Here is an 11,955-nt window from a genome sequence, read left to right on the forward strand (position 1 = left end):
TATAGAAAAAGGTTAGTTCATAGACTGAATAGGAAGTTGAGACCAGTCTTTTTGATAGCATTATGAAATTAATTTAGAAATAACTATCTGCATGTGTTGTTCTTAATGTTAGGAAAACAATGTAAGGGAGTTACAGATCTAGATAGATGATAGGTAGATACAGATCCATAGAGAAGGAGAGGAAAAATGTTAATCCTTTGCCACAGTATGCCGTCACAGCAAGCTGACCCCTATTTCAGGCTCAGTTTGCCAAATGCAGTCTTCTGGGCATGTATATAAGCCTAGAGAAGAAATGGCTCATTTTTAGTAGTAAGTAGTATGAATTTTGTCCTAGCTGTTGAATGAAAGTGTTTTTGCCCAAGCTCATCTAAAATCATACTGAGATATAGTAACTATCAAGGGCTTTATCCTTCTCTAATTCCTCTCTTCAACCTACAATGATTTCTCTGCCTATACTATACTCATGCAGCCCAAAGCGGTGCATGACAGAATAACTTTTCCTGAGCATTTTCTTTGGAGTCTTCAAGGTCTCAGGGCATTGCCAGCTTGAGATGTTGCTGCTCTGGTTCTTCTGGCAGCTGCTGTCCCAGAAAATCATGATCCTTTACTAGTTCTCTGCTGCATTCTGCAAGCTCATGATTACTCTTTTCCTTTCTTCAAATAGGCTATTTTTCCCCCTTTTTGGTTCAGCCGGAGAAGGCTCCCTGCTTAATTTAATTTTGTTTCTCCTTTCTTTGTTACAAGCAGATGTCACTTTTACATCTGTGACTCTGATCAAATGCCCTGTGTCTCCCTAACCAACAGTCCAGCAGATGTTGCTACTATTAGCCAAACTCCAGCAAAAGGTAACAGGCAGACCCTTCTGCTAATTATTGCATGCTGGAGGGGGGTGGGGGTGAGGGGAAAGGAAGCAGGATGAAAAATAGAACTGGACTTTCCATAGGGACATCCTTAAAAGAGTGAAATTGACAATTTATACCCTATCACCTATTAAAGAGCATAACACTAACCCAGACACAGAACATCATTTATGAGTTATGCCTAAAATCCTGACACAGTAAAACCCACACTGTAAACCTAAGGCAAACACCTTTCATGGTGACATCACCTTGAACACATGCTATTTATTGACAGAAATAAAGCACCACATTAATCCTATATAAATGCTATACCTAAAGTAAGAAAAAGATCTAGAATGAACTTACCTTCCATGTATGCTTCTAGTAACTTCCTAAAAAGTGGAGTATTTCTGCCTGCTTGCTTTCTTTTCTCCCATTGACTTGTTTTAAATACACAAGAGGAAAGAGAATATGAATATATACCATTTCAATCCCAAAGTGAAGTGTTTAATATACAATCCAAGAAGAGTATGCCAGTTTCATTATTGTCATCACCAGCAACATCCTAATCCTGGTGGCTAACATCCACTGCATTTTTTCCAGGTGCCAAGCGTCACGTTCATTGCTTTGCCTTGCATATACTCTTGTCAATCAGCTAATAATTCTTAGTCTTACTGTGTCAGGACATAGGTTAGCAAAACCTCAAAGAGTTTTATTATGAAACATATGTATGATGGCTGCTATGCCAACAAATATGTGGGGAAAAGAATCTAAAGTGAATACAGGTTTGTGTGAGAATCTGCGGCTGGTTTGTTCTGTATTCTGCAAAAATGGTATAACAACCAATCATGTCTAGATTATTTTCTTCAGTGCAGGTGAGTGAAGAAGAGTACCATACCCTGAAATATTTCCAGAGACAGCCCTTTTGATTCTCCGGTTGAGACAACTCTGGCTCTGAGTTAAGTCTTTGCCAGGTAGTGGGCTGATTGTGTTGGGATAATTTGGATGCAGCACGAAATAAAGCAATCAAAAAGAAAATGCCTCGGAAACTCTCACTGGTATTTAATATTTTATTCATTCTCGTGTTATGTTGTGTCTCCAGTTAAACAGCCTCCTAGGAGTGAGGCAGTACGAGGTTGGCAAGGATTTTTCCATGGATTGCTACTACAATACAATGGCATTTTGTTTGCTGTTTTGTGTCCTTGTCTTCTAGCATTCTTTTTGACTTTCAAGGAAAAAAAGAAGAAGGAAAAGAAAAAGAAACTCTCCTATGAATAGCTAAGAAAAGGAAAGAAAAGTTCCTTTTAAACTTTCAACCTTTTTCATTTAGTACAGGGTAGCATGTAAACATTTCTTTTCTTTTTTTCCATCATGGCAATGTGCTGGTAGTTCTTTTTGTGTCTGTGTGCTTTAAATAGCCTTTATTCCCCCTCCTTCTCTTTTTTTACCACATAGCATTGCTTTTCCTTGATTGATCCAGAAAATCAGTAGAGGAAAAAAAATCAACCGTGTACACATATTAAGAAAGGCAAGTCAGAAGAAGATGGATCAAACCATCCATCTATCCATGTGGCCATTTATCTACCCATCCATCTCGCTACCCACCCGCCTCTATTAAAATAAATAGCAGGCACTGTACACACGGTTGGTTGGCTGAAGTTGCGATCTGGACAAAAGGTCTGTTTGGGAAAAGGATGCTGAACCTCTAATTCTATTTGTGCCGGTTGAAAATCAGGAGGGGTTTTTCTACACTTCACTTTTATTAGATTATTTCTTATAGATGGTTTCTTTTTTCCTCCCAGACGCGTGGTGGAGGCTGCTGAAGCAGTTGGTCTATAGTTGGAATAATTAAATTAACCATTTGGTACAACTTTTAGGGGAGAGATCGCGTGTAGAAAGCACAACTAGAACAAAACAGGGCGTTGGGGCTGGGGCTGGGGGCTCGGGCCTGGCCCAGCCCCGCTCGCCTTTCATCTCTGAGCAGAAGCAAGACCCTGAGCCACAAAAGACTGTCCGAGGAAGGATGGTCCAGGGCTTGGGGGGTAGAGGGGAGGGGGGACGATGACACTGAACAAAATAAACCTACAAGGCCTACAAAGGGGAAAAAGAAATCAAGAGCATTTGCTCATCCGACCGTGCGGTTCCTGCGCTGAAAAGTCTGCCCTACAAAGACCAGGCTCACTGCGCCCAGGCGATGTTGGGCACCAGGGGGCGCCTGGAGAGAGGCCGGGGCGGGGGTTGTCGGGGGTGGCATGGGGTGGGGTGACCATGCCGGTGCCCAGGAGCCGGCTGGCGAGACTAGGTGGAGTCTGCGGAAGCCTTGGCAGACAAGAGTCGCAGACCGCAGGGAGCGGAGGGATCGAGCCCCAGGCAGGCGCCCAGGGCTGCTGGCTTGGCTGGGCGGGTTCCCCTCTTCTCCCGCCCTCCTGGTCACCCCCTTCCCCCTCCCCACCGCGGCTGGCATTTCCCGGGTTTGGATCCTTGGCAGAGTCCTAGTCACTCTCCTGGCTCCTTGGAGCATCAACCATACACAAACATCAACCCAGAGCTCCCTCCTCAAACTCCCCTTTTGCTTGGTTCCCTAAGTTCCAAAGTGCCATCCTTTCACCCCCTGGGTTAGCTTCTGAACCTGCCCCCACCCCCATTCTCCACGCCCACCAGCGCTCTATGCACAGCCCTTCCCGCTCCCGCCCCGCGCTGGGTGGGAGCTTCTGGGGCGGGGAACACAGGTTGGGTGCCCGGCAGACACCCAGATGCCGACCCAGTGCACCCCTCGAGAAAGGGATCACGCCAAGCAGGATTCGAACCTGATTATTCCCGAGCAAGGGCCTGGGAATCGAAGCGCACCTCTTCCCTGTGGTCACCCCAAGTCATTCTTTCTGCCAGAGAGATGTACTTAAACCAAAACTCTGCGATGGAGGGGCGGGCTAGTGGGGTGCTTTACTCGGGCCTCTGTCCGGTGCTGGCCCTCGCTCAGATTACGGGCCCGGGCTGTTGATCCCCTTTAGGATATCATAAAAAATTATCTTGATCAATGATCAAGACACTTTGTATTCATAAACTGCTTTATTAAATGGCAACTCCTGTGTACAACTAAAGATAAGAATAAACAGATGAATATGGAGGGGGAGGAAAGCATCTTCTCCCCTTTCTTAATCCCCCTCCCCCGAAATCCATAATCGAGACACTTGGACAATCACAGCCTGTGCTTGGCAACCTGTCCTCCAACCCCCTTATGTGGGGTGGTGGGAGAATAATAAAGATGGAGAAAATTCCATGTGTGCAGTCCGAAGCATTACTGGCGCCTCCCGGCCCAAACGCAGTTTCATATTCATGAGTGTGGGATAGATAAAGACAAATTCCTCGCTGTAATAACACTTGGATTCGCATCCGTCTTTGTGGCCTTTAGGTTTAGGGGACTGAAGACAGATGTTTGCATCTCCTTTCTCCTCTTGTCTAGTGCCCATAAAGAAACCCCATTTAGAGTGCTGCCATTTGGTTTCCGCCGCAGTAAAACCTTGTACACATTTATTTTCATCTCACCCTTGTGCACAAAAAAGTGTACACTGGTCACCAAGGGCCCTTCTTTATCAAATACGCATTGCACAGCACACACGCGCAATAAAACTTCAGTCCTCGGTCTTTAACAAAAAAACCAAACAAGCAAAAACAACGTTCACCAGCTTTCTCGCTAGAGCTCGCTGCCTTGCGCTGCTCCCAGGTCCTGAGGACAAGCGAACACCTGTAGACCAGCCTGAAACTCACCCCACAAAGAAGCACAAAGCTGGGGGGCCGCCGTCCCCGTTTAATCCATTACGGCGGCCGCATCCTCGGCAGTTTCGTGAGCAATAAAACAGGGCGGCGGTGGAGAGCGAGCGCCCATCCGCTCCCCGGCACTAGCATCGAATTAAACCACTTAGTTTGGCAAACACTGAACGCCTAAATGCCCCTGTAAAGACTTTATGAGTTTGTTACTTTAATTACTGACTTGTTACAGAGCACATAAAGGGGGTAATGAATGCAATAAAACTAATTATCTACACATTTAATTCATATAAAATATCCAGGGTTTGTTTACACCACACGACGATTCAACTAAGCATTCCCACTCTTGTCCACCGAGAGGAAGGATTTAATGAAATAGTTTCCCTTATTCTGCTGGAGTCTAACGAACCAAATGACAATTACCCTCCGCTTAAATCACGGGGCCACTGAGGTCCACAAATCACCTGCTCACTTCTTTGTCTGCGCCCCGGTGCCAGCCCCCAAGAGCCTGAGGAATGGGACAAGGAAGGCGCCCGGCATTTAAATGATCAGGACGCTTACTGAGGCTCAGTGCCATCCAGAAAACCTAAAAGGCAGACAGCAATCCCTTTTGGGAAGCCCCGATGCGGGATTATGAGCACCTGTAAAAAAGTGGAGGCGAACAGGAGGAGAGCTAGAGATGATGGAAGAGGAGACGCATTTTGGGTACCCTTCATGCCCGTTTGGTAGTTACGGGCGGCGTAATCAAAAGCAACAACCGCGCGAAACCTCCAAACCAACCAAATGCAAACCTGCGCTAATGCATACAGACACAGTGCCGAGCCCACGTTTTGAGACTCTCGGTTGAGAATCCAGATGTTTTACATTCAAGAGCTTCGCGGCGATGTGTATTTTATATTTGCTTTTCTTACTTTTATTTTTTAACCGGTCTCATGCCCGAGTCTCCCGAAAGCATATTAAAGTGCAAGGAAAAAGGCACTCTGCCTTTTCTTGCTCTGCCTTTCTTCGTCCCTTCTACAAGGTGTATTGAAAGAAATCCGCTTATGGTTCACATAACCCTCCCTGGCCTACTTACTCTATGATACAGGGCGCCTGAGTCTTGCCAATGTCCCAGTCCTTTATAAATTTCATGCGCTTCGGGGGGTAGGCTTGTTGTTAAATTGAGCGTGTAACACTCTTACAAAACAGGTTTTCTATGACATCAAGATTTCTTCTCCCTAACCGAGGGAGAGAGAGCGAGCAAGGGGGGAAAAAGGAGGACGAAGAAAGGGGAAACACACACACATAACTATCTCAATTTATGCCTAAGGTATATGATCAGTTAAAAAGGCTTAAAAGCTCGGGGAAATTGGATCAGGGAGAATCGTCACCCAACTTTCATTATTTCCAAGTAGTGTGATTGAATTAAAGGGCAGGGAGCTGGTTAGAAGGGAGGATCAGGGGCTCAGTGCGTAATGGTGTGGTATTAAATTCTAATTAGAGATGCAGGAATCAATGATAGGGAGGTTGGACAGCTCAGTCCCCCAGTGCCAGCCCAATAGACGGATGAGTTATTGTCATGTAAAAAGCGCCAGCAATAAGACCAACCGCTTTGCTATTGTCCAAGTGGAAAGAGCCAAGTTTATTATGAGACTATATGCTCTAGAGACCTCAGACAAGGCATCTCATAGGAGGCTTTTTCATAAAACTAGGCTCTGCTGGTAGTAAGGAGGCCAGTTTGGAGGCAGGCGTTGAGCTGAGCACATCTCCCCACTCCAGCCACCTTCTCCATATCCATCTTTGATTTCATTTTTCCACTTGGCTGAGCCATCCAGAACCTTTTCAATGTATAAAATGGAATATTCTTACCTCAATTCCTCTGCCTACGAGTCCTGTATGGCTGGGATGGACACCTCGAGCCTGGCTTCAGCCTATGCTGACTTCAGTTCCTGCAGCCAGGCCAGTGGCTTCCAGTATAACCCGATCAGGACCACTTTTGGGGCCACGTCCGGCTGCCCGTCCCTCACGCCGGGATCCTGCAGCCTGGGTACCCTCAGGGATCACCAGAGCAGTCCCTACGCCGCAGGTAAGGACCGCCAGCTCGCTCCGCGGAGGAAGCCGCCTCTCTACTCCGTATATAGGAAGCCTTGATTGCATTTGAAAATGGAAATGTGTTTAGTATTTACCAAACGAAATTTGCTTACACAAATGAAAGAATTTATCACGTTAGAAGCGATTGCAGGGAGGGGTAATTCACTTACAGGGTTACACTATCCTAAGTCACACCCGAACCGCCAACAAAATTATCTTAAGCTGCCAAAATGATAGGCATAATTTATTTACTTTGCGATGAGACGTAAAGCTTAGAAAATAATTAAATAACAAAGAGTAAAGCTCATTACTGGCAGTGTCTCTCTCGCTCTCTCTCGCTCTCTTTTTTTAAAGAATCGACGGCGGCTCACACCTCTTTGGCTGGTCATTTTTATGATGGTTTATTGCATTTGTTGTTGGTTGTTGTTGTTGTCGTTGTTGTTTTTTGCAGCGCTTTTTCCTCTCCCTCCAATTTTTGGGCCGCGTCAACTTCTAAGAATTGAAAAGTTGCAATGCTGGGAGTGTTTGGTAACTTCTTCCCTGGTTGCTTAGAACCGCGATGGATGCTTTTGAACTCTTTTGCTGCTAAAAACTCCCTCCAGCGCGCGTCTCACCACTCACCCTAGAGCGCGTGTGCCAGCACTGGCCTGCCAAAGCCCAAAGTTTGCGAGCCCAGTTTCGGTCTTAACGAATTCGCTTGGTTTTTTCCCCCCCGCAGCTTCGTCTGCTCAGTACCCTCCCTCCTCGAGAGTGTTGGGGTAAGCGGATCCTGGGGGAGACCTGATCTTAGTCCCCGGAGTTGAGCTACGGCGGGCCAAGCGCTGCTGGCTGTTTTGTTCATTCTGTCTCTTGGTGTCATCCTTTAGTTCCGTACAAACTCTTCACCGACCACGGCGGCCTCAACGAGAAGCGCAAGCAGAGGCGCATCCGCACCACGTTCACCAGCGCGCAGCTCAAGGAGCTGGAGAGGGTTTTCGCCGAGACTCACTACCCGGACATCTACACCCGGGAGGAGCTGGCCCTGAAGATCGACCTCACCGAGGCCAGAGTCCAGGTACCCGCGCCCACAGGGACACGGGCCCTGCTCGGCCTCCTGCGCCCAGGCAGGGATGGGGGTGCGGGGATGGCTAGTGCTGCGGAAATGTGACTTTCTGAAAACAGCCTAGGGGGAGGGCGCAGGCTTCCAGCAGAGAGGCCGCACGTGGAGAGGGCGCGCACGCTGGCTAGGAAAGGTTAGGGCGCGCCACTCTTGACAATTTATTCTCAGCTGCACGGGAGCAGACATTCCAGGGTCATGGGGCGTGTGTGAGCTGGGCGTACTGCGGACAGGTCCTGGTGCTACGTGGAGGGGCTGTAGACTTTGCCCCTTGTAGCTCAAGGGCTGATCACACAGCGGGGCTGCGTATAGGTATTTTATAGCTTGCATCAGATATGCAAAGGGGCTGTCAGTCCTGAAAGTCAGGAACTACACAGCTTTCTTTAAGTTGTTAGGAAGGGAGGTGCGTGCCCCAGCAGCCCCGGGACTCCACAGGTGAGTCTCCACCCGCAGTGGAAGGGCGGTGAGCACCATTGCCGGCTCCTTCAGGGGAGGCCGAAGGCTGGTACCAAGCCGCCTGCACTACCCCTAAAGCCTACTCTTCTGCCTAACGATTAAGAGTTAAACTTCAGACCTGTGACCTTACGGGTAGATGGCGAGCTTGAGGTTGTTCAAGAGGCAGAGAAAACGCAGATCAAAATAAAGCATTATATATATATATATATATATATATATATATATATATGTGTGTGTGTGTGTGTGTGTGTGTGTGTGTGTGTGTGTGTGTGTATTTAAACGCATATATGGATATATGTGTGTGTGATCTTTGGGTAGTCGTGCGAAGGGGTGGCCATGCAACAAAGCAGAATATGAATACAATGCATCTTGATCAATGCACCCCACTCCACCTTCTCACCCAAACCTAACGGTATTTCATGTTAAGGCCTTCCTGGAACCTTTGGTCTTGGGGGGTCTCTGAAAAGTGTCTGTTCTTTGACATGCTCTCCCGCTGAGAAAGCTGCACTAGCCACGAGGAAGTGTAGACCTGGTGGGCTGTGTGGTCACTCTGGCACCTGTGGCACGTGCCGGTGGTGTGTGTGTGTGTGTGTGTGTGCACACGCGCGCGCGTGCAATGGAGATTGGGCTTCACGGCTGCTTTTTCTTGTTTTCTCCTCTCTCTGTGCTGCATGCATCGCCTCTGCTGTCTCGGCCCAGGTGTGGTTCCAGAATCGCCGTGCCAAGTTCCGCAAGCAGGAGCGCGCCGCCGCCGCCGCCGCCGCCGCCGCCAAGAACGGCTCGTCGGGCAAGAAGTCTGACTCCTCTCGGGACGACGAGAGCAAAGAAGCCAAAAGCACCGACCCAGATAGCACTGGGGGACCGGGGCCCAATCCCAACCCCACTCCCAGCTGCGGGGCGAGCGGCGGAGGCGGCGGTGGACCTAGCCCGGCGGGAGCTCCGGGGGCGGCGGGGCCCGGGGGCCCGGGAGGCGAACCCGGCAAGGGCGGCGCGGCGGCGGCGGCGGCGGCAGCGGCGGCGGCGGCCGCGGCGGCGGCGGCGGCGGCAGCTGGAGGTCTAGCTGCGGCTGGGGGTCCTGGACAAGGCTGGGCTCCCGGCCCCGGCCCCATCACCTCCATCCCCGATTCTCTCGGGGGCCCTTTCGCCAGCGTTCTATCTTCGCTCCAAAGACCCAACGGTGCCAAAGCCGCCTTAGTGAAGAGCAGTATGTTCTGAACTGCGATCCTGCGGCGGCGGCGGCGGGCGAGCAGGGCGGGTGAGTGGGCGAGTGGGTAGACCCAAGGCTATTGTCGCTGCTGCTGTGGCTGTTTCATCGAGGGCCTGAAAGGATCGTGATACGAATAACGAGAAAATGACGTCGCCCCCATTTCAACCCCACTCCTACCCCTTTCTTCAACAATCCCCCCCCCAACAAAACAAAACAGAACAAAACAAAACAAAATCCTTCCCTGGCTACGAACCTGCCTCTGGCTCCGTGGCCAGGACTTCACCCGCTGACAGGGGAGGGGGGTGAGCGGCTCGGCCTGAACTCGGGGCCATTCTCAGGGGGCTGTGTCTGCGTGCCGGGTGTATGTCTGTCTCTGGGAATGTGTGTCTGTGGCTCCAGCAGGTGACAAAGAGATATGGGCGGGCCACAATTAACTCAGTGACTTGCTTACAAAGAAAAAAAAAACAGAAAGAAAGAAAAAAAAGAGAAAAAGACCTAAAAAATAAAAAAAAAAAACAATCGAAAGGCAGCAGCTATTAAAAAGAAAGGTAAAACAAACCATAAAAAAAAAAAAAGAACACGACAAAGTGAAAGCCCACCGAGGGCTTGATCTTTGGGGCCCCTAAATTCGCGCTCGCGACAGCACGGACTTTCTTGGGGGCTCCTCTTCAGGAGAGAATAGAGACGCCTTTCCAGCCCCCCCTGCTCCCCTTGCGACCTTGGGTTCGGGCTACTGCAGCGATGACTCGCTCAGACTGTCTCTGCGGCCAAAGTGAACTTTCTTGCGCCCGCTTGCTTGTGGCCACCTTGCCGGACATCATCCCGCCATTAGCGCATCTGAATCCCACACCTTTGCTACTCCCAACCCCAAATCTTCGCAGCCTCTTGGCCCTGACAAGATGCCCTATACATGAGATGCCTTTTCATCCACAAATTCTGCGAACTGTGTCTCATAGTTCTCAACTGCCCCTTTTTTTCCTCTCCTTGCCACCCTCACCGGCATTTTCTTCTTCCACCAGCTTTTACTGAACTTTTTTAATACTGCTTTGGATTGGAGTCAATTGCAGTCCACGAAGCTGGCTGCAGAGAAATCTACCCAGCGAGGGAAAGGCACACACACGTTTGCAGAAGTGTCTAGGTCTGCATTTCTGTTTGAGTGATCCGAAGTGGACTCATCCTGTAGGGTGGATGGACTGTATATTGATGGTTCCATTCTTTACGCAGTTTAGACATCTCTGTTGGGATTTTTGTTGTTGTTTTTATTTTAAAAGGCACAAACTATAGATATTAGTTGAATGTTGAGGCTTTAACTTTTTCGGTGTCTTTCTACAACTGTGTTCTGTGACTCAATTGTAGCGTGTTAATATCAGTACAGACCGTCTTCTCTACGTGAATGTACGTTTTTCTCTTCTTGTAGTCTCTATGGCGTGTCTTTATGGCGTAATAAGGTTCTCACGGGTTCGATTCCTTTGTGTTTAGAGAGACCACAGTTCAGACAATGGTATATATTTTTGTTATCAGGTGCATGTTTGTCTGATTTCTTTTTTCCCTCTTCTCGTTGGACTATGTTTGTAAACATAATCGTCCTAAATTATGTTTCAGATTTTCAAATTTATTTATACGTGTTATAATGAATGCTTCTATTTAAAAGGGAAATATTTCTACATGTGCATATAGTTTTCCAAGAGTGTACCATTAACTTGATTGTTGATAATAAAAGCAAAAAGCAAGTCTAAGCAATTGACTCTCAGACTCATTTTTTCCACTTTTTTGTTCATTGTTTTCTTTTTTAAAGTGCATTTTAAGCTGCTACTGGAGAACAGAGAAAACTATACTAAGTAGCAAGAAGTCAGCTGCTTCTGTTCATCTACTTGTGTTGCCATTTAAGCCTAACCATTCAAATTAAGCCAAATAAAATCTAGTGCTTGGGAGAGCAGAACAATCTGAGATTATCTATTAGTAAATGGAGTGAAAGAACACTTGGCAATGATAGGTGTTTGTGTAACGATTTGGTACTCAGGCTCCTGAAGGCATCTGTCCAGGTCTCTCTGAACCTCATAGAAATATACCACCAGGGATAGCTGAGGCTGTCTGGGTGGGCAGGTGGATCAGCAGCTCTGAACAATTGGAGTGCTGGGAGTAATAATATCCACAATTGGAGTTCAAGCAACACAGCATATAATAGGTATGTTTCCATTCGTTATCTCACCTACCTTTCCAAATACAACCACAAAGCAGATACAGTTCCAATCCTCACATTTTTGTGTGTACCAGTCTTGGGACTTGAACTCAGTACTCTACCACTTGAACCACAGCTCTATTTCCAGCTTTTTTGGTGGTTAATTAGAGATACGAATCTCACAGACTTTCCTGTCCAGGTTAGCTTCAAACTGGGATCCTCAGATCTCAGCCTCTTGAGTAGCTAGGATTACAGGCATCCTATCCTCATTTTTGTTTAAATTGGTGAGGAAACTTGGTAGCAACAAAGAGGTTAACTTTCTCAGCATCTCCCTCCCTTCACT

The 11,955-nt window shown here is 47.9% G+C and overlaps 1 protein-coding gene across 1 annotated transcript; it reads left to right on the forward strand.

Annotated features, from left to right (window-relative positions):
• The first annotated feature begins 6,190 nt into the window (after nucleotides 1–6,190).
• On the forward strand, nucleotides 6,191–11,120 carry Phox2b (paired like homeobox 2B). Its single transcript, XM_070013179.1, has 3 exons — nucleotides 6,191–6,669; nucleotides 7,541–7,728; nucleotides 8,926–11,120. Exons 1-3 carry the CDS (start codon nucleotides 6,429–6,431, stop codon nucleotides 9,439–9,441), a joined length of 945 nt encoding a protein of 314 aa, XP_069869280.1. The 5' UTR covers nucleotides 6,191–6,428; the 3' UTR covers nucleotides 9,442–11,120.
• Nucleotides 11,121–11,955: the final 835 nt, after the last annotated feature.

Source organism: Dipodomys merriami, unplaced genomic scaffold (genome assembly GCF_024711535.1).
Source record: "Dipodomys merriami isolate MVZ:Mamm:240054 unplaced genomic scaffold, mDipMer1.0.p SCAF_9, whole genome shotgun sequence".
NCBI classification, from domain to species: Eukaryota; Metazoa; Chordata; class Mammalia; order Rodentia; family Heteromyidae; genus Dipodomys; species Dipodomys merriami.

Coding starts and splice junctions, on each gene's coding strand:
- Phox2b (XM_070013179.1), top strand. CDS start 6,429: ATGTATAAAATGGAATATTCTTACCTCAATTCCTCTGCCTACGAGTCC. Junction 6,670..7,540: donor GAGCAGTCCCTACGCCGCAG/GTAAGGACCGCC, acceptor GTCATCCTTTAG/TTCCGTACAAACTCTTCACC. Junction 7,729..8,925: donor TCACCGAGGCCAGAGTCCAG/GTACCCGCGCCC, acceptor GTCTCGGCCCAG/GTGTGGTTCCAGAATCGCCG.